This window comes from Hippoglossus hippoglossus, chromosome 18, assembly GCF_009819705.1.
Source record: "Hippoglossus hippoglossus isolate fHipHip1 chromosome 18, fHipHip1.pri, whole genome shotgun sequence".
Taxonomy (NCBI): domain Eukaryota; kingdom Metazoa; phylum Chordata; class Actinopteri; order Pleuronectiformes; family Pleuronectidae; genus Hippoglossus; species Hippoglossus hippoglossus.
In genome coordinates, this window is record NC_047168.1 from 5,751,354 (window position 1) to 5,778,729 (window position 27,376).

At 42.0% G+C, this 27,376-nt stretch overlaps 1 protein-coding gene across 1 annotated transcript in view; it reads left to right on the top strand.

The window, feature by feature from the left end:
* The first annotated feature begins 5,774 nt into the window (after nt 1-5,774).
* Nucleotides 5,775-27,376, top strand: part of LOC117752202 (dynein heavy chain 2, axonemal-like) — a 58,627-nt gene continuing 37,025 nt past the window's right edge. The window contains exons 1-32 of the mRNA XM_034569394.1: nt 5,775-5,853; nt 7,240-7,310; nt 7,469-7,633; nt 7,764-7,998; nt 8,661-8,771; nt 8,862-9,100; nt 9,325-9,516; nt 9,851-10,008; nt 10,725-10,812; nt 11,129-11,334; nt 11,445-11,574; nt 12,325-12,507; nt 12,636-12,850; nt 13,005-13,151; nt 14,011-14,167; nt 14,809-14,918; nt 15,281-15,410; nt 15,593-15,781; nt 16,608-16,752; nt 17,631-17,823; nt 18,046-18,246; nt 18,979-19,135; nt 19,377-19,551; nt 19,847-20,010; nt 20,327-20,488; nt 20,814-20,917; nt 22,553-22,709; nt 23,022-23,104; nt 24,115-24,295; nt 25,437-25,575; nt 26,158-26,375; nt 27,199-27,291. Of these exons, the coding sequence (XP_034425285.1) occupies nt 5,847-5,853; nt 7,240-7,310; nt 7,469-7,633; nt 7,764-7,998; nt 8,661-8,771; nt 8,862-9,100; nt 9,325-9,516; nt 9,851-10,008; nt 10,725-10,812; nt 11,129-11,334; nt 11,445-11,574; nt 12,325-12,507; nt 12,636-12,850; nt 13,005-13,151; nt 14,011-14,167; nt 14,809-14,918; nt 15,281-15,410; nt 15,593-15,781; nt 16,608-16,752; nt 17,631-17,823; nt 18,046-18,246; nt 18,979-19,135; nt 19,377-19,551; nt 19,847-20,010; nt 20,327-20,488; nt 20,814-20,917; nt 22,553-22,709; nt 23,022-23,104; nt 24,115-24,295; nt 25,437-25,575; nt 26,158-26,375; nt 27,199-27,291 (4,905 nt within the window). The 5' untranslated portion in view covers nt 5,775-5,846. The remainder of the gene's footprint in view (nt 5,854-7,239; nt 7,311-7,468; nt 7,634-7,763; nt 7,999-8,660; nt 8,772-8,861; nt 9,101-9,324; nt 9,517-9,850; nt 10,009-10,724; nt 10,813-11,128; nt 11,335-11,444; nt 11,575-12,324; nt 12,508-12,635; nt 12,851-13,004; nt 13,152-14,010; nt 14,168-14,808; nt 14,919-15,280; nt 15,411-15,592; nt 15,782-16,607; nt 16,753-17,630; nt 17,824-18,045; nt 18,247-18,978; nt 19,136-19,376; nt 19,552-19,846; nt 20,011-20,326; nt 20,489-20,813; nt 20,918-22,552; nt 22,710-23,021; nt 23,105-24,114; nt 24,296-25,436; nt 25,576-26,157; nt 26,376-27,198; nt 27,292-27,376) is intronic.

Genomic DNA, 27,376 nt, shown 5'->3' on the forward strand with positions numbered 1-27,376 from the left:
ACACATGAGAGAGTGCTCGCATGAATCAGGCCGTTCACAGAGCTCGGCAGCTCGATAAAGCTCTTGTGTTTCTCTGTTTCCACGTTGTTAGCAGCGGTCAGTCTGAAGGAACAAAAAGAAAAAAAGATGAGAACAGGGAAGTATGATTTAAAAAAAGGTCCAATGAAGTTCTCAAACAAAGAAGAACGTGGTTGCTCTACCATCAGTCTCCATGATGAACTGTCTTCACCCTCCTCTTCGATGAAGAACAGCTGGCTGTACTTGCCAGCACGGAGCAGGTGGTCCTCCGGCTGGCCCAGTGCTCCAACCATGCACTTCATCTGCAGACAGAATAAACATTATGAGAATCACATCTGCTTACATTCTCTATCAATATGAAGAATGACTATGAATACATTTGGTTAGATGATATATACCATTTGATATTCGCAGTCTATGGGGAACAGGTTTTGAGCCAGGTACAGGAACGCCAGGATGCACCTGACACCCCCCCCCCCCCCCCCCCCCCCCCCACACACACACACACACACACACACACACACACACACACACACACACACGTGAATGGAAAGCCAAGTGAGATTTCTGGAGCCCTGAGAAGGAAAGACATGAGCCAAAGATGAAAAATCGGTTGGAATGTTTTCAGAGCAGAGAAAATAATGAGGCTAAACAGATACTGTGCAGGATGAACTCACCTACACCCATACGGCTGGGCCTCCACCCCCAGCTCGACTTGGGACGGCATCATGGCGCAATCAAAGCCAATCGACTTCACCCTGAACAACTGGTCCTGCATGTTGACGAACATTGTGTCGTCCGGTTTGATGTCTGTGTGCAGGATGCCAAGATCCTTCAGGGCGTCCAAGGCCACCAAGAGCTGCAGGGACAAAAAGAATAAAAAACATTTTGAATTTTTTTTCTATGTGCTGTTGTTGGGTGTTAGGTATAGGTTTTGGAATCTCTTTAACAAAAGAGTATTTGTTTTATGATGCATTGATCGCGGCTACATACCTGCTTGGCAACTGGGCGGATCTAATGCAGACCAAGGGGCTTCCAGTCTCGCCGCCCTAGCAGGTCATAGAGACTCATTTCCAGCCTCTCAAACCCCAAGCAGGTCTGTTCCATGTGTTGGAATTGTTCATAGAACTTGACCGTGTCGGTGCGATCCGAATCCAGGTCACTGATGAGTTTCAACATGGCTAACTGGAGAGAAAAGAGGAGGCATGATAAGACAAGACTATCAACAGTTTGTGATTAGCTACATGTTCTGATGGAGCACAGGAATATAAACAAAGACTTCAGTCATTTGCTCAGTGTCCTGGGCGAACTCTGTGTCCTTCAGGATTTTCACAGCCACCTTCTCTTTGGTCCTGAGGTTCATGGACTCTGCCATTTTGCCTTCCCCTATGAAGTCCAGGACCTAATAGGAGGAAGAGCTGCTGTGAAGCGTCTCACCTGCATGAATTTCAGGTGCTGTCAGTGCCACTGTGCCAGAAGCTAATTATTGCTGGATGCACTGTGCGTGTGTGTGTGTGTGTGTGTGTGTGTGTGTGTACTGGGTGTGTGTACTGTATCTGTTGTTTTATTGGAATATTAGACATCCTTTGAGGCTGCTGACCCCAGCTGAGCTTCCCTTTTCTTCTGACCACTTGTAAATTAGACAACTCTCTCTCTCTCTCTCTCTCTCTCTCTCTCTCTCTCTCTGTCACCATGTGTCTTCTATCCTCTCATCCGTCTGTGTTCTCTCATTTTACTAAGTGATGCTGTACTTTTCCGGCCTCAGCCTCATCTGGTCCGAGCAGCAACAACAGCCCCTCACAGGCTCTCTGCGCTAGTTATTTGTCCATCCATCCTTTCATCCCTCTCTTCCCCGCCCCTCCTTGGCATGGCAGCCTGTCATTATTTCTGAGCTCACAGACTCAGACTTTAATTTCGGCCTGCCTGCTCCTCTGTCTCCGGCCATTTCGAATTTGCTTTCTTCACAAGGCTCTGCTTTATATGTGTGTGTTTAGCGGTTACTGTGTATGGCATAACCACTGGAGATTAAGGCTGCATGGATGAATGTATTTGCATCTGATATGTCCAGGCCGGGTGTCTACCCGAGCATGTGTCAGCATATCTGCTCTTCTTCTACTCCGCTCTCAAACAATCTATTTTTTTCACCACACTGCAGCCATCATTGAACAGAGAAACAATTTGGTCCCTGAACGGTGATTTCATCTGAACCACAGAAGTATCCGACGTATCCAAATTTACAGAAACTTTCAGGCAAACAGTGCAGTCAATCAAGTTGAGGTAAAGGATATTTTTATGCTAATATGCATTTCCCCAAGCTGAATAAAAGAGGACAGAGGGAGGGAGCAACTGAAGGAGAAATGAACCTATTCAAACAAATGAATTCTAATGAAGCTTCCCAGACAAGACGTTTGGAGTCAGCATTGTGAGAGAGGAGGCCCGGACTTCCCCACTGGAAAGGACTCAGCCCAGACTCCTGAAAGGGAGGGAGAGAAAAACAAGAGAACGACCCTGGAGAAAGTGAGCCGGGAGGAAGAATGGTCCAGTAATGAGAGAGGGGGACCAGAGGGAGGCGGGGCCTGAGTTCAAGGTTGTATTCAGACTTAAGGATTGTCCCCCTGAAAGACCGAACACAGACTTCCTCAGGGTTTAAGAGCTTCTTTATCAGGCCCAGGTCTGTGTGGGTGTGTGTGTGAATATGTTTGTGTATCGGTGGTCTGTTGGGGGGGAGATGGGTTTATACTCATTTTCAAATCGTGCTTTTCTGGTTGCAACAACAGGTACATTTTTATGGATAACAGCTTCAGCTGAAATGAGCTGGAAGGTAAATGCAGTATGGAGATATTTGTGATGTGTTATTTATAATAGGCTAGTAATTACCTCCCTTGTCTAATGAGCGAATAAGGATTGTTTATCCTAGCACGAGAGTTCTGCTTTGTTTCTGATATTCTTTAGAAAGTGCTACAGTACAATACAGAACCTTATGATACAAATTAGCATTTTTATTGTTTTGGAGCTGACGTTCAACCTGTGAATGCGTCATTAGGGCTTTCCCCCCCCCCCCCCCCCCCCCCCCCCCATGCATGGAAATGTTCATACCTGAGATCTTTGAGAGGCATCTCTTCACTGAGATACTCTCAACCGGGTTTATCTAAAAACAAAACCCTCTTTTCTAAATTGATGTGTGAACATTTTGTAAATGTCAGTTATAAAAAGTTGCAGACCTGTGAAAAGAAAAGATACTTTGCAGACATTGTAGATTGCGACGCCCCTGGGTGCCAAATGATTTTCTGTTTCAGAGCTACTTGATGGGTTTTACCTCGTGCTTGGATTTTTAAACCAGCCCACTTTCACCAACATGCTCTCTTCCCTGTTTTTAGTTTCGAGGGAAACGGCAAGATTAACAGACACTTAGGAGAACAACGTTTGATTCAAAAGTGACTCAACTTTCAGTTATCGACCGTCTTTGCTCTTGAACCTAATATTGGAAAACTGCGGTCCAGTTGATCTTCATTGAATAGAAGTCGACAAGTTGTCCAGTGTGCCTGCCAGTGGCTCTGGAGGCGGGGCAGCTAATGGAGAGAGTTTAGAGGCCATTCAAGCGGGTCTGATGTAAAACAATCTGCCATTTAACATGATAAGAAGTGGTCAGTTTTAATGGACTGTTGGCTCCGATCGTGGAGGAGCATTCCTCTGTGTCGAATCTTCATGACTAAAATATTTTGAGTACTACGTTAGTCCAACCGCATCTGCTGTTTTATTATGGATTGCCTCAAGGCTACTTTTTGCATTTTATAAGTTGCGCACTTAAGAGGAGGAAGTAGAGCTGCACAGCCATTTAGAAAGATATGACTGTGCAGAGATGCAAGATCAGCGATGAGTCTATCAATCACGTCTCGCCCATGGGCGAACACGTCCACATTTTCTCAGCCTGGGCTTGGATCTTTCCATCTACGCAGCGCTCCAGCTCCCTGTGTCAACGTTTGCACCGAAATGCGTCACGGATGTTAAATGAGTTTCATATTTTTTGGGGAGAGAAGGACTTTAGGGGGCTGGAAAAAGAGATGGAGTGCTTTGAAGAGGTTTCAATATTCTGTTGTTTTGACAGGGGAGCACGGTACCTCCCCAGCAGGTTTTTGCATTGCTCATAAAAGGTCAGATAAACTCGTAGTTTATCCAGAGCAGTGCAGAAACAGCTTTTTCTTAATGTCAGTATTTCACAGTATTACCCTTCACTGCTCACTAGTCCTTGGGATGAAATCCAGCATAAACTACTGCAAAACACGACCTTTTATTTGCTGGTATTATTTCTGTTTCCACAATTTCATCTTAAATTTAATTTCTTGTTCTTGAAGTCTAGAATGTATCATAATGAAAATTATAAAATGTTAAGTTTCCATAAAATCCATTAAACATATATTTTTAAATTGGCTAAATGTTAAAGATTTAATTTTATGTTTTGCCATATAATATGTAACAGAATAAAATGAGTCTTCAGTTTCTCTCTCTGAAATGTACAGAAATGATAAAGATTTCCCTCCACCACTACTTCCCCCTTGTGTTCCACTTGAGTCTTTGTACCACTGGGTGGCGACGCTGGACTGCCACTGTTTGGTGAAGTCCAGATGAGAAGACAGCAGAAAGATGTCAGAGCAGAGGCTTTCCAAGGTCATGCATCTGAACTTAGAATTCAACCGGTTTAATTAAAGAGTTATTTTAAAGATCTATAACTCACACTTGTAAGTTTTGTTTTTTATTACTGCATGCTTTTAAATATGTAGGTGGTGGATTAATGAATCGTTTATATTGTTAAGCAAATGTACTCTTTCTTGTATTTCTGTATTTTTCATGCTATTTAAAGCCTTTAAAAGCATAGAAGGATTAATAAATCATTTCCCCAGGTTGTGTTTTGATCGTATGGGCCTCCAGTATTTTGGTGATTATAATTTGTTTTACTCACAACTCCTCTCTGCTGCTCTCAGGCTTTACAGTACTCTTCTGTCCCATAAGTCCTGTCTCACAATGGACAATACTGTACTTGCCTTTTTTTTTTTTACAATGCTTTTAGTTCAGTCTGAGACAATTCTATTAGAATCCATTTTTTTGTTTATCTGGTTTTTATTGTGTTTTACAGCATTTTAATCTGTTAATGGTAACTTGGATTTCATCATCACACTACTTACTGTATTCCTTTAAAACATATTGTATATGATTGTAAAACACTTTGAGTCAACTCCTGTTGTTTTTTTAATATGCTATATGAAGTCATGTGACTTGACTGAACTAATGTATAAATATATTACGCAGGCTTGACTGAAAACGCTTGAGGAAAAAGGTATTGTTTCATTTACACACAGTACCTGCTGTATGTAAATGTAGAATAATGTGTTTTACATTGGTAGTATTCATTTAGTGTATTGGATGAGTGGGAAATAGCAGATTTTTTTATTTTTGTTTTGTGCAATAAGGTGATTCAAACAAGTCAGTGTAATTACAGTCAAGACAGGCAAACGGCAGAAACGGTATAAAACAACAGGCAGAGATAAAGAATAAGAAACTATGTAATAATGTATCGAATTATTGGCCGAAAGTTTTGAATTCTGAAGTATACTTTTTCAAGCTAAAAATACACTTGGTTTCAAATATTTGTGCAGTATAGTGAAGATGAAAGTATAAATATTTGTAATGTTTAGAATGTGGAGGGGGAGGGGCCAGAACGAGACCGTGAGGACAGACCGTGAAGCTCCTCCTCTCCGGAGTTCCCCCCTGGCAACCAAACGTTTCCATGGAGACGTGTACAGCCAACACGACAGTGGAACGTGAAGTGGAGGATGTCAGGTGAGGATCTAACGTTACTGCTCAACATGTTGTCAACTCGTCTGTTTGTTCCACCTACTCACATGAGCCTCACCCAGGTCAGACCAGTCAGTGAGACACTGCCAGAGAACATAGTTTGACTGCTTCTACATTAAACTGAATGAAAGTTGTATGGTTTGGTCTCAGTGTGGGCAAGTCCCAGTTCTGTCTGAGCAAACCAGTGAAGAAGCTGACTAACTTGTGGAAGAGGCTAGCTAGCTACCGTGCAAGCTAACTAGCAACAGCACCAACTGCTATCAACTGCCACCAGGACGTTATTAATTGGTTTGATTATTATTATTAGGGCCCGAGCACCGACACTGGTGGCAACAGGAAATGTCTTGTTGTCTTCTCCATTTAGTAGAAGGAGACTTTGATGTCAATCAATCTTCATTTAGGAGCGCTGGATTTCAAGACACTTCCCACAACTCCAGCTTGATCCTGTAGATTCTAGAACATACAGTAGTCTAGGTCCTTGACTCAGAATCAAGACCAAGAATTGCCTCCTCATTTTCCTCATCCTGTTCTTCATACAGCATCTTTATGACCATATCATCTGTGAGTCCGGAAGGATTGCGACCAGACATCACACTCTGAATAAAGAAAATCCAAAACATATTTTCAAATGCACATAAAGTATAAAGTCTATTAAGTATATACTGTTCTATTTCGAATTTTATTTAGTTGATCCAGCTATGGTTAGCTAGCCAGAAAAGAAGCTAGCTAACAGCTAGTCAGTATTGTACATATTTGTCTTTCTATCTAGTAATGGATTGTAAAATAAGATGCATATTGATGCAATAATGCATCAGATGTACACTTCAAAGAATCTGTTGTCAGTTTGCTTTAATCTCACTGTTTCAGTGTTCCTTTGGTGTCTCAGACTGTTGCAAAGGTGAAAGATTTGTACGATCTGAAGAGAAACAAAAGTTGTTTTGACCTGAACAGATCTATTAGTCTGTATGTAGTGATAGTGATAGCACCACCTACTGCCAAAAGTAGGTAAGCCTCGTTTTACAACTTCAATTCGATTTACGTAATATTTTCACCGTGTGAAATTAAGCATTGTGCAATAATTTGAAAATAACTAATGTGCCACTAATGTTGTAGTGTAATTTAACAATTTGGAGAAGAAGTAGAAAGAGAATTCCTGGATCCCTTCATTTAGCCAGATCTGTTCCAAAATGTAACAGGCTCTTCCCTGACTCGTACCACATTCTCCCGCCATGTTTCGTGATAATCCATCATCTAATGTTTGTGTAGTCCTGCAAACCAACAAATACAAAAACAGAACTTGGCGAGAGTTAGTTAACATTAAAATTGGATACCATTGATGTTTCAACATGTGTGTGTGTGTGTGTTTCATAGGAAAAGGAGACATATTTGAGGTTGCAGCTTTGAATGAAATGGAGGAGGACAACCTAAAGACCCTTCGCCTGGTAAAGCTGGGTCATTAATTGGAATTTGTAATTTCTACTTTTTCTTTCATCACTCCTTGGTATGCACAGACGTTATCCAACTAAATAAACACCTTATGTTCTTTCCCTCCCTCCTTTTCTCCATGGATCCATCTCTTCATCTTACCATCCACTGGAAGTTGTTTACTCGATGTCTGGCTGTTTCTGGTCTAACAGAAGACTCGTGGACAGAGGAGAATGAGAGGGCTTTGGATCAATTTATCATGGACACCTCTATCACAACCGTGGTGGTCTACATGGACACCAGTGCTAAACTGCGGGTGGAGTTTTCCATGCCCCAACCGGTACAGCACACTTTTCACTTTTAATTCAATACTATAGGGAAAGTGCTTCACCATAGAGAGTTGTTGAGTTCCTCTCTGTGTTCTCTTTCTGTTTCTCTTCACCACCACACCTGGAAATTCCTTTTTGTAGGGACAGGTGGCAGAGCAGCTGTGCTATTTTACCCGCAAGCCAGGAGCCATAATCACACCAGAGATGTTTGACACGGATGTACAGGTTAGCACAGTCCGCGGCGACTCCACCGAGAGGCTGCTCCATGACATGACCTGTCTGCACGCCCCCGCAGTCGCACTCAGCACGAACATGGAGAAGAGCATCAAGGACAGCTACACCAACAACATGCACTGCTACTTTGCCAGCCTCACTGGTGGGTACCGGGGGGAGACCTGTGAGAGACAGTTGACTAATGGTCCTAGATCTAGGTGAAATGAATGAACCCATAAATACAAACAAGACTTTTTCCCCTTGAGGTGATTTTTCCTGCAGCCGAGTTAAAAGTAGACTCCTTCTGTCTTTTAAATAGACCAATAGATTAAGTATTTTCTAATATTTGTCAGCCTGGAGTCACAATTGTGCTTTGCCACCTTCTGTGCTGTGGAAGGGACACCTGATTCTTCAAGACATTTGCCCTTGTTATGGAATGAAGGAGATTGTGATTTCCTGGCTTGTGTTTATAGGTAGTTAACAAAATCTGTACCACCACAGAAAAGTGGAAAAGTAGTTTTGATAATATTCCCTTTGAAAATACAATTTGTACTCCATAATTACTAGTCAGGCTCCCAAATTGTTTTATAGATTGTTGATTCTTGACTCCCCCATCTCTGTAATGTAGCCGGGAGATTTAATTCAGCTACAGTGAAGCCCTTCTCTGACTGCAAATTGTGTGTTTACTACAAATGTATGTAAAAGCCAGGATGATAAGATAGAAATTATCAAAACTGTGCACAACATTGGCTATAAGAAAGGTCCATAGAGCCATATGCACACATGATTCAGAGTAATATTTGATGTCATTTTATTTTTAAACAGATGATGTCTATAAGATGGGGGGCAACACAGTCCTGTACATCCCGATGGAAGCCCTTCAGTCCAGCCCTGAGCAGGCCAGCAAAGACAAGAAGCTGGTTCAGAGAATGGAGTGTAAGCCTGAGGAGCTGTGAACATGTGTGTGTGTCCATGTCCATGTCCATCCATCTAAACATTTTCCTCTTCTGCACTCGCCGATTTCAGCTGTCATCATCCACTGGACAGATCAGATCAAGGAGCTGCTGCACGGTCAAGAGACGATGCAGATGTGGGACGACTGTGGTCTGCTGGAGGAGATCGCCTTCTGGAAGACTCGCTGTGTCAAGCTGTCGGACGTCATGCAGCAGCTCCAAAAGCCTCAGGTCTTGCACATCAAGAACATCCTGGAGCTCGCCAAGTCTCTGTATGTTCAGCGCTTCTGCAAAGAGGTCGAGGAAGTGCAGGTACAGGAAGTCTGCAAGCATCAAGCCTAAATTAATCTCTCACTTTAACAAAAAACACACGCTCATAGATATTAGCATTGCTAACACCGCTATCTCGCAGGATGTTACACCCACAATCATTTTCACACTCCAAATGCAAAGTGCTGAAGCACCAGAGAGATGGAATAATAAAGTGATAAGAAATAATGAATATCACATTTCATTTGTATATGTGTGTTTACCAGGATTGCTCGCTGCAGGCCGAGTCAAACCTGTCCTACCTGACCATGCTGAAGGAGCCCTGCGAGCAACTTGCCCGGCTCAAGCCAAGCGACGTTGCTCCGAAACTGCAACACATCGTCAGTCTCATTCGCATCGTCTGGGTCAACTCGGACCACTACAACACGAGTGACAAGATCACCAGTCTGTTCTGCAAGGTACCTGCGATTCACGACATGGGAGGGATTATCTCAATTGACAACCTCAAATAATCTGTGTAGTTAAGTTCTGACCCACTGTCGTCTGGTGCCCTCTCTCTCTCTCTCGCTCTCGCTCTCTCTCTCGCTCTCTCTCTCTCTCATCATCATGACGCATTTACTAGTAACTAAAAGGACATTTGGAAACTCATAACAATCAATATGCACAATGTATAATGATACAATGTAGTGATTTGGCTTTTGTGTAAACTCATCATACCAAATAGATTTTAGTTTATATTTGTGAACGTTTTGGTTTCCCAATACTTATTGTTTGTTTTCTGCCATGTTGCAGATGAGTAATGAGATCATCCGCCTGTGCTGCCAGAGCATCTCTCTGGACAGGATCTTTGAGGGCTACGTGTTATCCAGCAAACAAAACCTCAGCGACTGCATCCAGTGCTGCCAGTACTGGAAGGACGTTTACTTGCACGCTTCGCAGACTCACCAAAAGTAGGTGAAATCTCACCTGTTCCTCAAGGGACTTTAATGGTGATCAAAATTGAACAGATTAATTTAAAATGTAATCATTTACCGCTTATATGGGTTTTATATAACAATGAGACATGGATAAGAGAAAATACAACAATACAATTGGAATGTTAAGTGTAAATAAGAGCAGATGTCAACCATTCATAAAACTTTTCATTAAAAGAAACAATTTAAGAAGGGATTTAAAACAAGCAAGAGAATACTTCTATGTGGAATGAATTCCATAATATGGAGGCTCTGATTGCAAAGGCTCAGTCTCCCTTTGTAGCACTGTGAAACCTGGGAGTTATCAGCTGGGCTCCATCTGCACATGTTAGCGGTGGAGAGGACACGTACTAGATCAAAATAAATCTGAAAGGTATTCGGTTGCGAGGCCATTTAGGTACTTAAAGATGAGCAATAGAAACAATATTTTTCCATTGCAGTGGTCAGTGAAAATATTTATAGATCATTAAAGAGCAATGAAAAACAGAATCGCCTTGATTTGAAAATGTTTCGAATATCTGAGGTCACAGAAGCTTGAGATCTGAAGGGTGCAGATCAGAGATGCCCTGATGTAAGTTGTTTGCTAATTTGCTGTCAGTGCAATAGTCTCTTCACATCAGTTTCTGCCTCTCTACCTCCTCTCTACTTCCTCTGTCCTCTTTTTTCTTCCCCCGTTTCCTTTCTGTTGTCAGGTATTCTTCAAAAAGCTGGGAACTGGATGAAACTAGCTTTTTTGTGGTGGTTGATGCTTTCATTCAGCGGTTCAGAGACCTGCTTGAGGTATAAATATTCCCCCACTCACCCATTCGCACACATTAATACATGTGCAGACAACAACTGCATAAATTCACGTTGAAATTCATGTCAAAACACGTGAATCAGTCAAATGCATGGGCCCACGTTCTTTAAGCTGTGTGAACACAAAACAAAAGACCAACACACACACAGACACAAACACAGGCAATCTATAAACTCAGATTTTGTAATGATGATGGTCGTGCATATAGTTAAAACAAGTGGTCACAGGAGACACATTCATTTTAATGCAAATGTTGAACACACGTCCTTTGAGCTGACCACTTTTTTGCACTCTCAGGTATGTGACTGCCAGCATCAGTTTGCCCGTTGGGAGGATGGCCAGCAGAGGGACCTGCCGTGCTTCAGCGGCTGCCAGGGACCAGAGTTCACCCGCTCCCTCCAGAAGATTGAGGGCAACTTCCACTGTGGCCTACAGAGCCTGCGCTCTGTTGACAAGGGCATCCTTGATGTCATGGACACCGGGTGGTGCAATGAATTCTACAAGTAGGTCTATTGCTCTGTAACACATTCATATTAAGACTAAATAAAATAGCATTAATGATTTAAAAAAGCTGATCGTCTGTGTTTTCATGTATGGATGTGTTCTTGTGTAGGTTTCACGCATCGGTGAAGGATCTAGAGATGTTGATGCGGAACCTGATCAATTCCGTGTTTAAGACGGTCAACACGATAGAGGAAGGAATTCGGCTTCTGGACATTTTTAGGCCCATGTCTACTCGAGAGGTGTCTTTGAGAAACACACACACATACAGTGCATTATTCCAGCACCATTTTCTAAACCAAGTTCTTTCAAGGTTGCAAATTCATTCTTTCCTAAATCACAACAAGTGTTTCTAAACCTCTGATTTAGAGCATAATGCATTCCCCAGCCTCTAACCCTAACATTGACTATCAGATCAAAACAACCCTTGCCTGAACCTAGTTTTAACCCGAACACTAAAAGCAAATCTTATCCCTCAAACAACCCATCAGTCAGAAAATGAGCAGCGGGCAAAAAGTCCTCACTCTGTAAGGTCTATGCTCAAAATGGTCCTCACAAAGGTATCTGTACAAGTACACACACGCACTAACTAAAAATGCATTACTCACCTAAACACATCCATTGACCTTCTTCATATGAAATCTTGACATTTTATATTTGCTATATAGATTTATACTTGGATGCTCATGGTCTCTGCAGTTTGTTAAGGTTAACCTACACCACAGAGTTCGTAGAGAGCTGCCTCTTTTATCACTGCAGTGCACTGAGAGCAAAAAGACTTCTCATATTTGTGCTGATGTATAGCTTGTGCTTGTTTTGTCATATGGAGAGCTTTTTTCATTTCCCCCAAATTTGTCTCCATTCTCAATGCTCGTAACATTTAGTACGAGGCTCATTCGCAAACTCTCCTTCTCTATTTGCTTTGCTGCCCAACGTTTCACCTCTCTTACCCTCGCACAACGGATGTGCTCTTTCTCTTCACTCTCTCACAGGCCATTAAGAGCACCACAGACGAGAAGGTGGAGGAAGTGTACAACATCTTTAACAGTGAGCTCAAAATGGTCAACAAGGAGCTGAACCAGAAGAAAAGGTATTTTTCAGACCACATGCCCCGGATAGCAGGACACACCCACTGGGTCATGGCCCTCAGACACCGCATTGACAGATCCATGGAGGTGAGCCCATTGGATTACACAGTATTCTATTTCTTTTAGGCTTGGCACACACTAGTTATTATGACTAGTGTCCCTTCAGGACCTCCATCCTTTCCAGATTCTTACTTAGTTTGTTTTCTCTCCTCCAGGTGCTTCAGAAGGCCCACTTCATACCTGAGTCATACAGCCGCAAGCAGCTCATTCTCAGCTATGGCCAGATGGTCCAGGTTTTGGATGAGATGGTGAAGAAGAACTTCAGTGAGTGGAACCAGAACCTGGATGCAGAGTACCGGAAGAGACTGGAGCAGCCGCTCTTGTTGCGCTGCAAGCACAACCATGCCAAGCTGGACATTAACTTTGACATGTGGGTTACACAAAACTCAACTTACAGGACAGAGAGCACAGTGCATTTTCATTTCTGCATACATTCATGGGATGTCTTACAATGTACACTGTCATCTGTGAACGTTGACACACACCTGGCAAATGCTGTTTTTTTCCTGTGTTTTCTTGTCCAGCAATCTGTTGAACCTGTTCTCTGAGATTGACTACTGGGATCGACTCAAGTTTGAGGTCAACCAGTGTGTGTTTAACATTTACCAGGACAGAGAGGAGCTCAGGGTCCTACGGGAGAGAGCACTGCTGCTGATCAGGAACTACAACAGGTTGGACACACAAACACAAACAAACACAGAAGAGGAGAACAAACATGCATACAACACTTAATGAGGATTTTTTTTAATTGGGTTCCTGATGTATTGTTATATTATAATCATCAGAATTTATTGTCATGCCTCCATGCAAGTGACAGCCAGTGGCTAGAGGAATTTAGTTTTTTGGGTTGTTGTGGTATGTCCGTCTGTCCCATGAACATCTCAAGAATGTCTGGAGGGAATTTCATCAAATCTGGTACAAACTTTACTTGGACACAAAGATGAACTTCTTTGATTTTGTAGTCCAAGGGCGAGGTCATTGTGGCATCACAAAATATGTTTTCTTAGACTCCAAGGTTGAATTTGTGGTTCGTTTTGGGAGGTTTAAAGTTAATATTTTTGTCAATGCAATAAGTCAGGAACACCTGGAGGGATTGAAATTGGACTGGTTGGTGTAGGCACACAACCACAGGGGGGTAGTTTTAGTTTGGAAGACACTTTGCCGATAACTTCAAATGAGAAGGCCATTATGATTGTAGGAGTTCACTCCTGTGAGGAGTGTGACACTGGATTTTAGTCATAGTGGATAATTCATATTCCTTGCACATTTTCAAAATTTCCTGTCCGTATTCTCCACTGAATGCTGTAATAATGAGCATTTGAACAAATGTTTTTGACTATTCTTTAATAAATAACCTGGATACAAAGAGTCATGTCCTCATATTCAGAACTGAATAAAAGCACACATCAACTGTACATACACAATTGTAAACTCACACACAGGGTTCTAGCTATTAGTCAATAACCGGTGTGTGCGTGTGTGTGCGTGTGTGCGCGTGTGTGCGTGTGTGTGTGTGTGTGTGTTTATCAGAGTCATTGCAACGCTGTCTCCTGATGAGTTGGGTCTGTTTCGGGAGCGGATTCATCTGATGGATAAGAAGATTCAGCCAGGACTGACCAAGCTCATGTGGCTGTCTAAGGGACCGTCTCACCTCTTCATCCGCGACTGTCTCCTGCATGTTGACAAGGTTGGAGTACACAGTTCAAAACTTTCAATGGATGTTGGTGCAGTTTTATTGTTATTGTCACAATACCCTTTTCCTGTTTGGACTGCAGTATCAGGGCCAAACCTGTAAATGCAGCTGTTGCTGACTGACTGAAGACAAAGTTACATCATTAATAATAAAAAGATATGCTCTCGCTTCCAACTGAAATCACAGTGCACCAGATGATGTCACTGTTATAAAATCTGATCTTTACTCACTATTTCATAAACGTTCCATTATCTGACAAAAGAGACGGAATAATATTTAAAGAAGAACTGCTTTATTGGGGATTTGGCAGTTTCAAATATTAAAACCGGCTGATGCTGGGATGCAGTCACGTAATAAACATGTTAATTAATATTTTAGGTGATCAAGTGTTATTTAGTGAGTTGTCAAGCAGGATTCACCTTCACTTGGAAGTAGCTGTTAACAACGGTTACAAAACAGTTTTCTAAAACATCCCCTTCGCACTTTGATCTTACATGACAGTGACCTTACATGATCCAGATCCCCTGACTATCCTTTTCAGTTTACTTTAGAAGATGGACACAATTTGGAACCAGTTTTAAAACCACATTAGTGACTTGAGCAGCTCCTCTTGTTCCCTCTCCTCTGCTCCGCAGGTCCAGCTGATAGTTGATGGTTACAAAGTGTCCAATCTCTCCATCTCCAGCCTCTGTCACCAGATCAGTGAGACGCTGCTGATTAGACTAGATGGAAAGACCATGTACAGGTAGAAACAATGATGTGATTTCTTGTTGTTCATAGTTCAACTCCAACTTAATGAAAAATAAAAACTCTTGAGATATAAGTTATATTTAAATCCACATTTTATGACATATTCATTTCTGCATTTAACACTGGGTAATGTTTTTTTTTCTTCATTTAATTATACACATCATTTCTCAGTAAACTTCTGAATTGTTTCATTAATTTTCTCTTGGACTCAGTGGCGACTGTGTTTTCTCAGCGCACTGATCAAGTCAACAACAAGCACCTCCGTGTCTGAAGCGATGTGCATAGGTTGCATCATAATCATAACATGGATCTCAAGTGATGCACATTGGTTTCCTTTCTTGGCTGCTTCCTTTGTAGGGACCTGGAGTTTGAGGATGACCAGAAGGCTCAACAGCAGAGCCAACTCCAAATACTGCTCTCAGCACACCAAGAAATCACTGAGATCATGACCCGCATCTACAACACTTTCTCCCGTGACGGATCTGAGGTCTGTGCTGCGTTTTGTGTCAGTCATTCAATATTGGTAACATTCCATCGCTAGAGGACTCTTTAAAAATTGGGATCAATAATATTCATGAGATTATTGTGGGAGACTTAACTTTCACATGGTTAGATAATTACATGTACATCAAATAGCAATCACAGTACATTTTTACCATGGTCTTTAAGGTCCAGGGGCACTGGTTGGCCTACACGGAGAAGGTGGACCAAATGGTCGAGGAAGCTCTTAGGAGCAACATCAAGCACTCGATGAAGAAGCTGTCCAGGGCCATCAACGGAGACAGCAAGACGACACCCAATCCACTGTTCAAAGTCCTGGTGACACTGCACCAGGCAACTCCCCAAAACACACCAAAGGTACAGGCAAACCCCTCGTAATCCGATTAGGTCGTGTGATAATGACTTGTTTACACTGTGTCAGCTGTGTGCTCGCTGATGGAGGAAACCTAAAAGGTACACAGAAATACACACACAGAGTCATCCATCCCTGCCAGGACAATAGCTGTATGTCCTGAATAAACAGCATGGAGCACAAACTCACACCTACATCTGCAGAAATGTAGGACTCAACAGATGCAGACTAGGAAGGACAAATGATTTATTTTGTGTAGCTCTGGGGGATTTAATCCACACAAAGCCTAACTGCCATACAAGTTACTAACAGGACCATAAGACGATGCAGATCTTACCTGAATACCAGTCAGTCCCACTCATCTCTCCTAGTGTAGCCTCACTGGAACAGAGTGGAGGAAACCTGATCTTCTTCTCTTCTTGTATTTGTGAAGCCATGCAAATTAAACGTCATGTTTTATTGTTAGTTTCCATTTATTTCGGTAAATACTTAATATAACCAAAGACAGAAATGGAACCAAAAGGTTGTTCCCTTCTTCCTCCTCCTTCTCGTCTCTATCAGGCTCATATTAGAATTTGACTTTTTAACTTTCAGTAACCAATAGGAATGAGACAAATTCCACCCTGGGCCCATGGCAGTACACCAAAACACACATAGGTGAAAGTCTTTATTTTGGGAGCATTTTGTTGTGTTTATCACAGCAGAGATGATGCATGGTTGTGGTATAACTTTTGTTTTTTCTGCACACTTTGGTGCTTCGAGACACCCACACACAGGTATGTAAATGATCTGGACAGCAGTGTGAGTGTCTGTCTCTCTCTGTTTCGACAGGTGGAGTTCTCCCCGACGCTCGCAAAGCTTGGGCAGATTGTGAACATTATGCCTCAGCTCATCAAGACCATCGCGAGCATTAAGCGACTGCCTGAACTTCTCAACCGCAAGCAGTCAAAGAGGAAGCCCATAAACATCATCATAGGTTGGAACTGTTTTTTTAAAAAGTCTGTTCATGATATTCAGCAAGTTTTCCGTAGAAAATGTACATTCTGTTCGAACAGTATGTACATCTTTTTACAGAGTACTGGGCAAATTCAGACTTGATGTACATGAAAAACAAACTATCGCTGCTTTCAGACACGCACTGAGCTCCGGAGATCCTCCGCAGTTTCTCCGGTGGACGTGTAAGTGCGAACGCAAATGTTAAAGTGAGAGTCTCCAGAGTTTCTGATGAGTTTTTCCATAAACTCCATAAAATCAGATGTGAGTAAACAGTAGGGATCCTCTAAAGATTCACTGTGAGCGAGAGGGGGGTTTATGACACTTCCTATAAACCCCTGAATGGACCGCACTGAATGGCATTGATGTTGAATGCACTAATTGGAAGTCGCTTTGGATAAAAGCGTCAGCTAAATGACATGTACTGTTACGTAATGTAAAAAAATCTCAGGATAAGAAAGCGGTGTGATATACGTAGAAGACACCGACGAAGATGTCAAGAGAGTTCGTAGTGATTAGAGCTGACGCCATTGGGGATGTGTTGCAAACAACATGTGATCTCCGCAGCAGAATTCATACGTTACGTCCTGCCTCTGCCTGCTGCACCCCCCCATCACCTGAATCCTGCAGACAAATTGTTGCTGTTGTGAAGGCCCCTGAGCAGAGAACCCCACTTTGCGTTCGGCATTTGTGAAAGGCAAACTGCAGAGAAAGTCCAGACCCAAGTCTCTGGAGATCCTCCGCAGGACATGTCTGAAAATGGCTATTGATTACCAAGCAGTTGTATATTTATGTATATGTGAGCATGTTTTCCTTCTACTTCTGCCTCCATTGTCACGCTAAACCTCTTTGATCCCTCAGAGCAAGACGAGGAGATAAAGAAGATTCAGGCTACAGTTGCCGCAGGGATGACAGCTAATGGCAACCTCCTGCAGGCCTATCTGAAGACCTGGGACAAATACAGGGACATCTGGGAGATGAACAAGGACTCCTTTATACAACGCTATCAGAGACTTAACCCACCAGTCACTTCTTTTGATGCAGATATACAAAAGTACTGTACAAAAAAAAACATTTCTAAACATCATTCTTTAGCTCTGGCATACAGATTAGTAGATCATAACTCACTGAAAGAAACTAACAACTTCCACCTGTTACCTTCCAAGCAAATCGTAATGTGGCAAATATATAGCTGTGAACTTCTATTTGAATATGACTGAAGAAATCCTTTCAAAGTAGCTGTTTGACATCTCCCTCATCTCTCGTTCGCCTTCAGGTACGCAGAAAAGGCCAACACTGTTCAACAGGAGGAGACGGTATTGAACATAGGCTTTGTCAGGCTGGACTGTTCACCGCTCAAGTCCTTCGCGTCGCAGCATTGCTATGAATGGCAAACCAAATTCACTGAGCTGCTCACTCACATTGCCAGCACCCGCCTCAAAGAAATTCACGCATCCCTGCAAGCCAATGCCACCAGGTGGGGAGTCAAGTGAAAGGAATTGTTTTCATTGCAGACAGTAGAGAAGAAGACATCTAACAGAGATCCACAGTTCATGATCTTTTAAACCACGGTGGAATCCTGAAAGCACATTATTTTGAATTGTAAAAATGTTAAGGTGGCAGGTTTTATTTAGACAGTCAATCATGACAAAGCAACAAATTAGATTTTTTCATTATCTCTTGGTTGTTCTGACATTTTGTGTAAATTCTATGAGAGGCTATGTGCAGTGGACACTATGGCTGGACACGCCCCTAACCAGGCCCCATGCTACTAGCTTTCTGTGAAAAGCTTTAAAATTCCAGAGGCTTTGTTGAAGATGAGAATGTCTACAAAGTCCCTTGAAAAAATTCTGTATTAACAAAAAGTATTCCAGTGAGTAAAAAGGAATGAGTTTAGAAAAAGTGGAGTATCCAGCTCACATCTTGACCCTGAATTACTACGATTGTCATTGCTTGTGTATACAAAGCCTGTTCCACCAACATCTGCTGCAGGTTTTGTGGTCTTGTACAGCGACAACACCGACCATGTTTTTATGAGTTCGGATGAAAAAGGAAGTGTTACTGAAACACGTCCTGACATATTCAGTGAGAAATACGAAGGGTTGAAGAGATAGGAAAGGAAAGCTTTTGATTTTGTAAAACATTTGACGTGTATTGTATTTAGAGTGTTGTGACTCTTTATCGAGTTTCTATGTATGTGTGTGTTTAGGCTGAAACAACCCCCCCAGACACTGGATGAGCTCAGTGCGAGCCTGAAGCTCTTGGAGACTCTCCAGGGAGATTTGGCCAAAACAGAAGCTCAGATTCCTCTCATCCATGAACAGTTTGCTCTCCTGGAGAAATACGAGGTCCCAGTGGAGCAGGATGTAAGTACATCTCTCATTAATAAACAAATAAATACACAAATACAGATTTCCAGACTCAGGACTTATTAGCAAGAGTTAAGAAATTCATCTCATCTAATCAAGACCAACTTGTTTATTGTTCCCCTTCCTTGAAATGAAATATACAATATATAACAACGACCTATTTGGTAGTTACAGGTTGTATATATCTACACGTGAGCAACATTCTTTACCAACATTCTACCGACTGTTTTACCCACAGGTGCAGGAGATGCTCGGAGTGCTGAATGGGGACTGGGTGTGGTTCCAGCAGGTCTTGATTGACAGTGACGTCATGCTGCAGAAGCAAAAAGAGAAATTCAAGAGCAGCCTTATCCTCTCCTCCGAGGAGTTCAAGAAGAATATCCAGGCCACTCTGGAGGAGTTCAGCAACACAGGTCACACACACTCATATTTCTTATTTCTTATAAAGTGCTTCATCGGCTCGGTGTGTGCACCTTCTTGTTGCTCTGTTTCGGTCTGTCTCTACTGAGATGCTAGTATCTATACAGAACCTCCTTAGAACCTACAGCCTGTATCTAACTGTTCCTTTCCACGATGATTTCTTTGTATGAATTGTATGTCTCCCCTTTGTTTCTCTGCTTTCGTGTGTGGACATATGCTTTTTAATGTTTCTTTATAAGCATGTTCATGTATATGTATCTCCCCTACATTTTGCATGTATATATCCAGGTCCATTTGACAGTGCACTGAAAACCCAGGTGGCTCTCAAGCAAATAGCAGAGCATCGCAAACAACTGGAGGCTCTAAAACAGGAGGAGAGCACCATCCTTCAGGGGCTGGGCTTCTTCAAAATCGAACAGCCGCCCTCCAAATGCATCCGCATACTGGAGAAGGTCTGTCCCAGCACAACTCTCCCAGTACCTAATCAAACACACTACAACACAATAAGTTGTAAATCCAGAGGTTATTGGCAACTGTGATTATGATAAACGGGTTCAACACGTGTGAATGTTTGTCGGGGCAGATTTATAAATATGTGATAATATATAATTGAAGACAATTGGCAGGACATTAGATAGAATGCCCCAGGCTGAATTCCAATCCAAGATGCTGCAATGGAAGCATTTTGATGACTGTTTTTGAGCATGTGTACTTTGTGTGTGTGTGTGTGTGTGTGTGTGTGTGTGTGTGTGTGTGTGTGTTGTTCAGGACATAGACCACCTGCAGCAGGTCTGGGAGATCAGACAGGAATGGAACTCCAACTGGAACATCTGGAAAGTCGGTCAGTTTGTTACGCTGCGGACGGAGAACATGGAGAGCACAGCGCAGGACACGTTCCGGAAACTCTGCAAACTCAAGAGAGAACTAAAGGTCAGTTCTGCCACAGTCAGTTACACGTGGCACAGGGTTCCTGTTTCACTTTAGGTTTTGTTTCATCAAGATAAATTGCACATAAACGCCAAAACAATACTTTATATCAGTAAAGCACGATCTACAAGATCTTGAAGAATGACACTTTGTGTTAGCAATGGATACCAATTTTTGCGGAACCCAACCTAAATGCATTTTAACAGTGATGGCTGTTCCTTCAGGATGCATATAACCTGTTACTAATATCACCTGTACACCTAAAACATCACCTGCCCTCATAACCACATTACACAGTAGTATTGACGTGTTCTTTGTATGTTTGCAGGATAAGGAATGGGACATATTAGATTTCTCTAAAAACAGGGTTGATCAGTTCAAGCGGATCATCCCTCTGATTGCTGACATGAGGAACCCAGCCATGAGAGACAGGTAGTGACTCAAACCAAAGGATCTAATATTTATATAAAACAGTTGTTTCACAATAATTCAACTGTACATGATGGGGCAGAAACATCAACATGTAGATAGTTAAACAGCGGTTTATGCTCTACAGTCCTTATTTAAAGGACTGATACCAGATGGGATGAGTGGTTTTCATGTTCAGTTTGTTGTACAGGAGAATGATTTACAACTTTGATTAAAACAATGGCCATTAAGCATTTTCCCACAGAATAAGCATATTACAGTTTTCAAATCCAGTGTGTTTGCTCTGCTGACTTCTGTCCAAGCTTTCCCTCACAGTCAGTGTCTGTAGCTCTATTCCCAGAGGAACATCCATTGGCTGCATTCTGTCTCTTATTTCAAGATAGTGGCACCACATTTGAATGCAAACACACTCTGTCTGAAGAAAAAGCTAATTTTCTCTTTTCTTGTTCTGTAAATTTTGTTCTTGCACTACCAAAATGATTTTATCTGGGCGAAGGACAACTTTACTGATGTAACTTCCACTGTGATTGGGTGATAAATAACAATAAGCACAGATTACTAATTAGGTCTGAGAAAGAGAATGCCAAAAGAACACATACTGTAGTTGTGGTGCAGGAAATTGAGAAATAATGAAAAATATCACAAGGAAGAAAAAAGCTGAATTTACTTTGTGGTTAATAGTTACTTGGGTCTCCAACCAAAGCTGTTTTCAGACATGTCCTCTGGAGGAAGTCCAAAGTATTGTGTATGGACTTTCTCCAGATTTTGCCTTTCACGCATGCACAACTCAGCAGGAGAGTTTCCGCTAGTCGCGTTCACAACAACACACAAACCCCAGGAGTGTTCAGGTGGGGGGGTGACGCAGCAGGCAGGGGCAAGACGTAACTTATTAATTCCACTGGAGAGATTGTCATCCTGAAATATTTGTATTCTTGTAGTTTTTGACATTTTTGGTGTCTATTGGGTGTTGCAAACGTCATCAATGCGCCCACTCGCTTGCAGTGAACCCTGCTGAGATCTCCTGCTTTTTTCTCACATTGGCACCTGGGAGGAATTTGAGAGACGTGTCGTCCTTCTTTATTTAAATCCTGTGGTCTCCAATGAGAACACTGTCGCTGTGAAAAGATGAAGAACAGCCAGGAAGTGCTCTGCTGCTCTTCTCTCTCTGTTTTACCCTTCATCCATCTCCCTGCCAACTGTCATGATGCTCCTGTATCGAGTACTGTGATGAATCTGTCATTTCCAGATATCTCTATAAGCACCCCTCAAAAATCCTACTTTTATAGGTAGAATGAGCACACACCAAATATTCACTTTAGTTCACTGCAAGTTTAGCATGTACTTAAAACATCTGAAGTTGTAATGTGCAAGTTTTGCTTTAACTGAATATGTAGTACTGCCAGATTATAAATGGTGGAGTACTCTATTAGCCTATAGTAAGCATGTGTTTTTCAATGTGTTATCACCTCTGTTTACTAATGAATAGTGGTCTAAAGCTTGTGCGGGTTTCATGGAGCACAATTCATAAAGCCCTTTGCATGAAATGTGTGAATTTAGACTGGATAAATAAACTCTGTATTGCCTGGAAGGTGGAAAACCTAAGACTTACGCTCCTTTTCAATGTCCACTCTCTTCCAGGCACTGGAAGCAGATCTGCAAGGAGATTAAGTATTCGTTTGACCAAGCAAGTGCTGAGTTCACCCTGGAAAAGATCATATCTCTGGGGCTTGACAAGTACGCTGACAAGATCTCTGAGATCGCTGGAGCCGCCATCAGGGAACTGTCCATAGAAGAGGTCCGGTCTCTTCCTCCAGACTAAAATACCCCATTAGGTTTTGGAAAGTTTAGTGGTAGTGCGGTCAAGGCTGTGCTTTTTAGAAAATTAATTTAAATACTACTGATAAAGCTATTCTTTTTTATATACATAATATTGTCAACAGGTGGGAAAATTCATGGTATTCATGGTAAAATTCCGTATTTACGCTATCCTGTCACTGATCCTTCAGACATGTATCACTGAGAAGTAAAAGAACAGGGATGCTGATTTTGCCATCTGTCACTCGTGTGCCTTGTTTGTTAACATTACTCTTTCTGTTTGATATTTCAGGGTTTGGAGAGTATTACCAAGACATGGGAGGAAACGTTCTTGGAAATAGCTGCTTACAAAGATAAAGGCCACTTCCGGCTGAGGTGAGAATGCCGGTGTAAATCGGGTGGAAGGCTCGAATTGAAAAGCAAAAATAATCCAGGCTGAAAACTTTGGTCATGGAGTTGTTTCCATTACGTCTTATTTGCATGCATTGCTAGATCCCATTGCTCAGTACAGCTCAATACTGCCATCCAGTGATGTTTCACTCTAGCTTGTTTCGTATATGATCTGAATAGCAGCCCTGTTGGAGAAGTCAGAGCTGAGTAATGAGTGTGTAAGTTTGTCTGCGGCGATGAGAAGAACCAAGCTAAGCAAGTGACAGCCTGGCTGATGAAAGCAGGAATGGCTTGGCCATCTGCTGCATATAAAAACGAATAGAGGCAGACCTCAGGCCGAGTCTAATTGGAAGCTCAAGTCATTGCCACTAATTCAGCAGAGAGGGGACGAGTCTATAATAAAGTAAAGGCTCTTTTCCACAGTAAGCATGATTGAGAGATGCAGCAAGGAAGAGGGGTAGAGTAGAGGAAGTTAAAGATGTGTGAAAGTTACAGAATATGAAAAGTATATGACTAAATTATTTTGAGAATTTAACAAATTTTAAATTAGTGCTGAACAATAAATACAAAGGTCAGACAACAAAATACAACTGGCTGCGTATGTTTCCGCCTGAGCTCCAGTGACATGTTGAATCAATAAAGTGAGGTCTACGTCCATCAATTGAAACTTCCTTGACATTAGCACATGGGATTTACCCCAAGTGGAGAGTGAACAAATGATTTTCAATACTTTACAGTCAGAAAACGCACTGGTAGCTACATCTTTAAAAATCGGACACTAAGGTGAATCTAATTTATTTTGTGTAGTTTTGAGAAGAAGTAAATCCTCACAATGATGGGATTTCTTACAAGGATTACAACGGCACTGCATTACACCAAACTGCGCTGGTTTAACTAGTAAATGGATTTACTGACTGTTTCCACTGTGAAAATGTGTCAGAGTTGAAATCAAAACAATAGTAGTTATTTGAACTCTCCCTTCTCCTCTCTCACAGCGGCACAGAGGAGGTTTTCCAGGCCCTGGACGACAACCAGGTGATTCTGTCCACGATGAAGGCGTCCCGATTTGTCAAGGCCTTCGAGCAGGAGGTGGACTGCTGGGAACGCCGGCTGTCCCAGGTGCTGGAAGTCATCGAGATGATCCTCACTGTGCAGCGCCAGTGGATTTATCTGGAGGTACAGGAAACACTCGCACACCGTGTCACAGGATTTATTATTCTACATGGATATTCATCATTTTATGATTGGCTTTTCATTATTCTCTATGAATATTCATCATTTGATGGAGTACGCAATTATTAGCTGTGTTCATTGGTTATTAAAGGGAGAGTTTATTTTGGGAGATGTGATGATTACCATGCACGCCTGCATAGCCGGAAGCGGGGTATTGTTCTTGCCCCTGTGTGTGTGTGTGTGTGTGTGTGTGTGTGTGTGTGTGCGTGTGCGCGTGCACGTGCAACTCTACAACAGATTTTTACCAAACTTGAAGTTTCTCTCCAGTTGATTAACTTTCGGTGCTGATCGGTCAAGGTCAACAAAATATGGTCCGACAAAACTCATTTTCCAAGATATCCTCACTAATAACAGAAAAAAAAGCTCATATTGTTCAGAAAATGGTTCTCCATCATGTGAAAAATGATGACATGCGTAGTTCAAACATACATTTTTCAAGGTATCACTGCACCTTGTAGGATTATAGACACGACCAAAACTCATATAGATAGAAATATAAGATCATATGGTGGGAATGACATCATCGTAACATCACTATGAAGTCAGAAAATTACATCAAATAATGTAGTAAAGCATTAGAGACACAACCACAGCTTATTTAGAATAACCAATCATTTGTCATATGATATAAATTACATCATGCTGACTTCTTATAAGATGTCTACAGTGTGCGTGCAGGATATGCATCACCTCTCTCGATGCTTTTCATTAACGGTTGGATTCTTGTAGCTCATTTCACAAACAGCATGGTGTCGTCTTTTGGCTTCGTTGTTGTTTTTGATGTTAGAAAACAAATCTGTGTTTGGCTGCAGACTGTATTGCTGTCAGTGCATTCTAAGGCCAACTTGTTGAAAAATCTATTTACTGATTAAACCATCATTGAATTTAAGTCCATGCATCATGAGCCCTGCACTGATTCTTTGCACAGCTCTCTGATTTTGGTTTTCTTGCTTCTTGTTTCACTTATGTTAGCAATTCGTTGTACCATTTCTCTCTCTTTGTGGCTCGTATAATTAAACCCTTTCTCTCTTACCTCAGTCGTTCCCCGTCACGCTCCATTTTTCTTTGTTTTTTATCCCAACAGAACATTTTCCAGGGAAAGGACATCAGGGAGCAGCTGCCTCAGGAGTGCAAAGAGTTTGAAGATGTAAGCTCCAGCTGGAAAATCGTCATGAGCCGACTTCATGAGGATAACAACGCCGTAAAGGGATCACACCACCCTGGTATGACATCATAGTTTGATGAAAAACCTTTTTTTTCTTTAAAGAGCATCATTTTATCAAAGCTACACTTTCAACTCGGTCAAATCTGTGTCCTCCTGGTGTGGAAATTTAAAAAAAGTCTTAAATCACACGTCTTATCTTCAAGGTCTGTGTGTAAAACAGAAGTAGACATGTTAACAGATCTGGTAAGTGTGTTGCCTATGAGGACAAAGTGATACATGATAAAGAACGACTGTAGTCACAGGTATTTCTCTGCCAGGAGCTCACTACACAGTCTGCTCAGATCAGGCTGCAAGCAAACATGTTCCTGAGGACAAAGATGCCACCTTGTGGTGAAAACAACAGCCTGCACTTTGTGGAAACCACAGCACCATTATTGTCCCAGAGACTTCAAACAAACAAAGACTGATGCATATAACTGTGGTTACATGTAATTGTTGCCATAACAGCGAGAAACAAGAATTATTAAACATGATGCACTCTTTCTCCCAAAGTGGTGTGTTAGTATTGTAATGATGTGGATAAAAATAATATTCATAATTTAGTGCCGCCTACAGTCAGCCTCTCCCCTCTGTCTTTCAGGCCTGCTGGAGAAGCTGTCAGAGATGAGTGCCAAGATGGAGGAGATCCAAAAGGCCTTGGACATGTACCTGGAGTCCAAGAGGCAGGTATTCCCAAGATTCTACTTCCTGTCCAACGATGACGTGCTGGAGATCCTGGGCCAGTCGCTGAACCCAGAGGCCATGCAACCGCACATGAAGAAGTGTTTCGACAACATCAAGCACCTGCGCATTGAAAAGGCAAGAACCTGGATAATTAGAGGCATATGTATTTACTATAACACTCCTCTTCAAAACACCATCATAAACACCACCAAGGGAAAGCAAGGGATCCTTTATTTGTGCAAATGTATGTAGCAGCTGGAAATACTTTGGAGTTTTACTGTGTCATACATCAGGGATAATACTGTGAGCTGAGAGCTCCACTGAATCACCAGCCATGATTCAACAGTATCAATCTTGTGCTAAGTGGCTAGAATTTGGCAACAGCCAGAGGCACGTCCGTCTGTCTCATTCTTGTGAACATGATATCTCCAGAATGCCTTGAGGGAATTTCTTTACATTTGGTACAAATGTTCACTTGGACTGAAGGATGAACTGATTTCAAAACCCTTTTTGGCCTTGTGAACGGATTATCTTGAAAACGCCTGAAGAGAATCTTTTCAAATTTGGCACAAATGTTCACTTAGACCGATGTTTTGGGCCTTTTGAACATCAAGTCTGCCTTTAGGGAATTTCTTCACTTGGAATCAAAGCTTAACTGATTCGATTTCAGTGGCCTAAAGTCAACATGACCCCACATGAGTGAGGGAAAACAAATGTATGTAGACTAAAACTGCTCTAGTCGGTGGAAGCATACAAGTGCGGGGTGTTAATAATCTTATGTTACAGCACTTATCTGATCATATTACTTGGTAACATTTGTATACAGTTCTTTCCCCGTTTAAAAAAATAACATTACCAGATTGTCCAGTCTTTATCAGGTTACAGTGATGTACTCTAGATTTGAATGGACCAGTACATTTGGGTACAGAAAGTCATTGTGTGTGTTTGTTTCCTATAGGCGACCATTAAACCAGAAGCAATGGGGATGTCCTCTGCTGATGGGGAGTCCATAGAGTTCATCCAGCCAGTGCAACTGAACAAACCTGTGGAGGTACAGCAGTGATGATGATGATGATGATGATGAATAGTATGATCAGATCAGGGTGACACATATGTCAGTGATGAGCCTCATGACT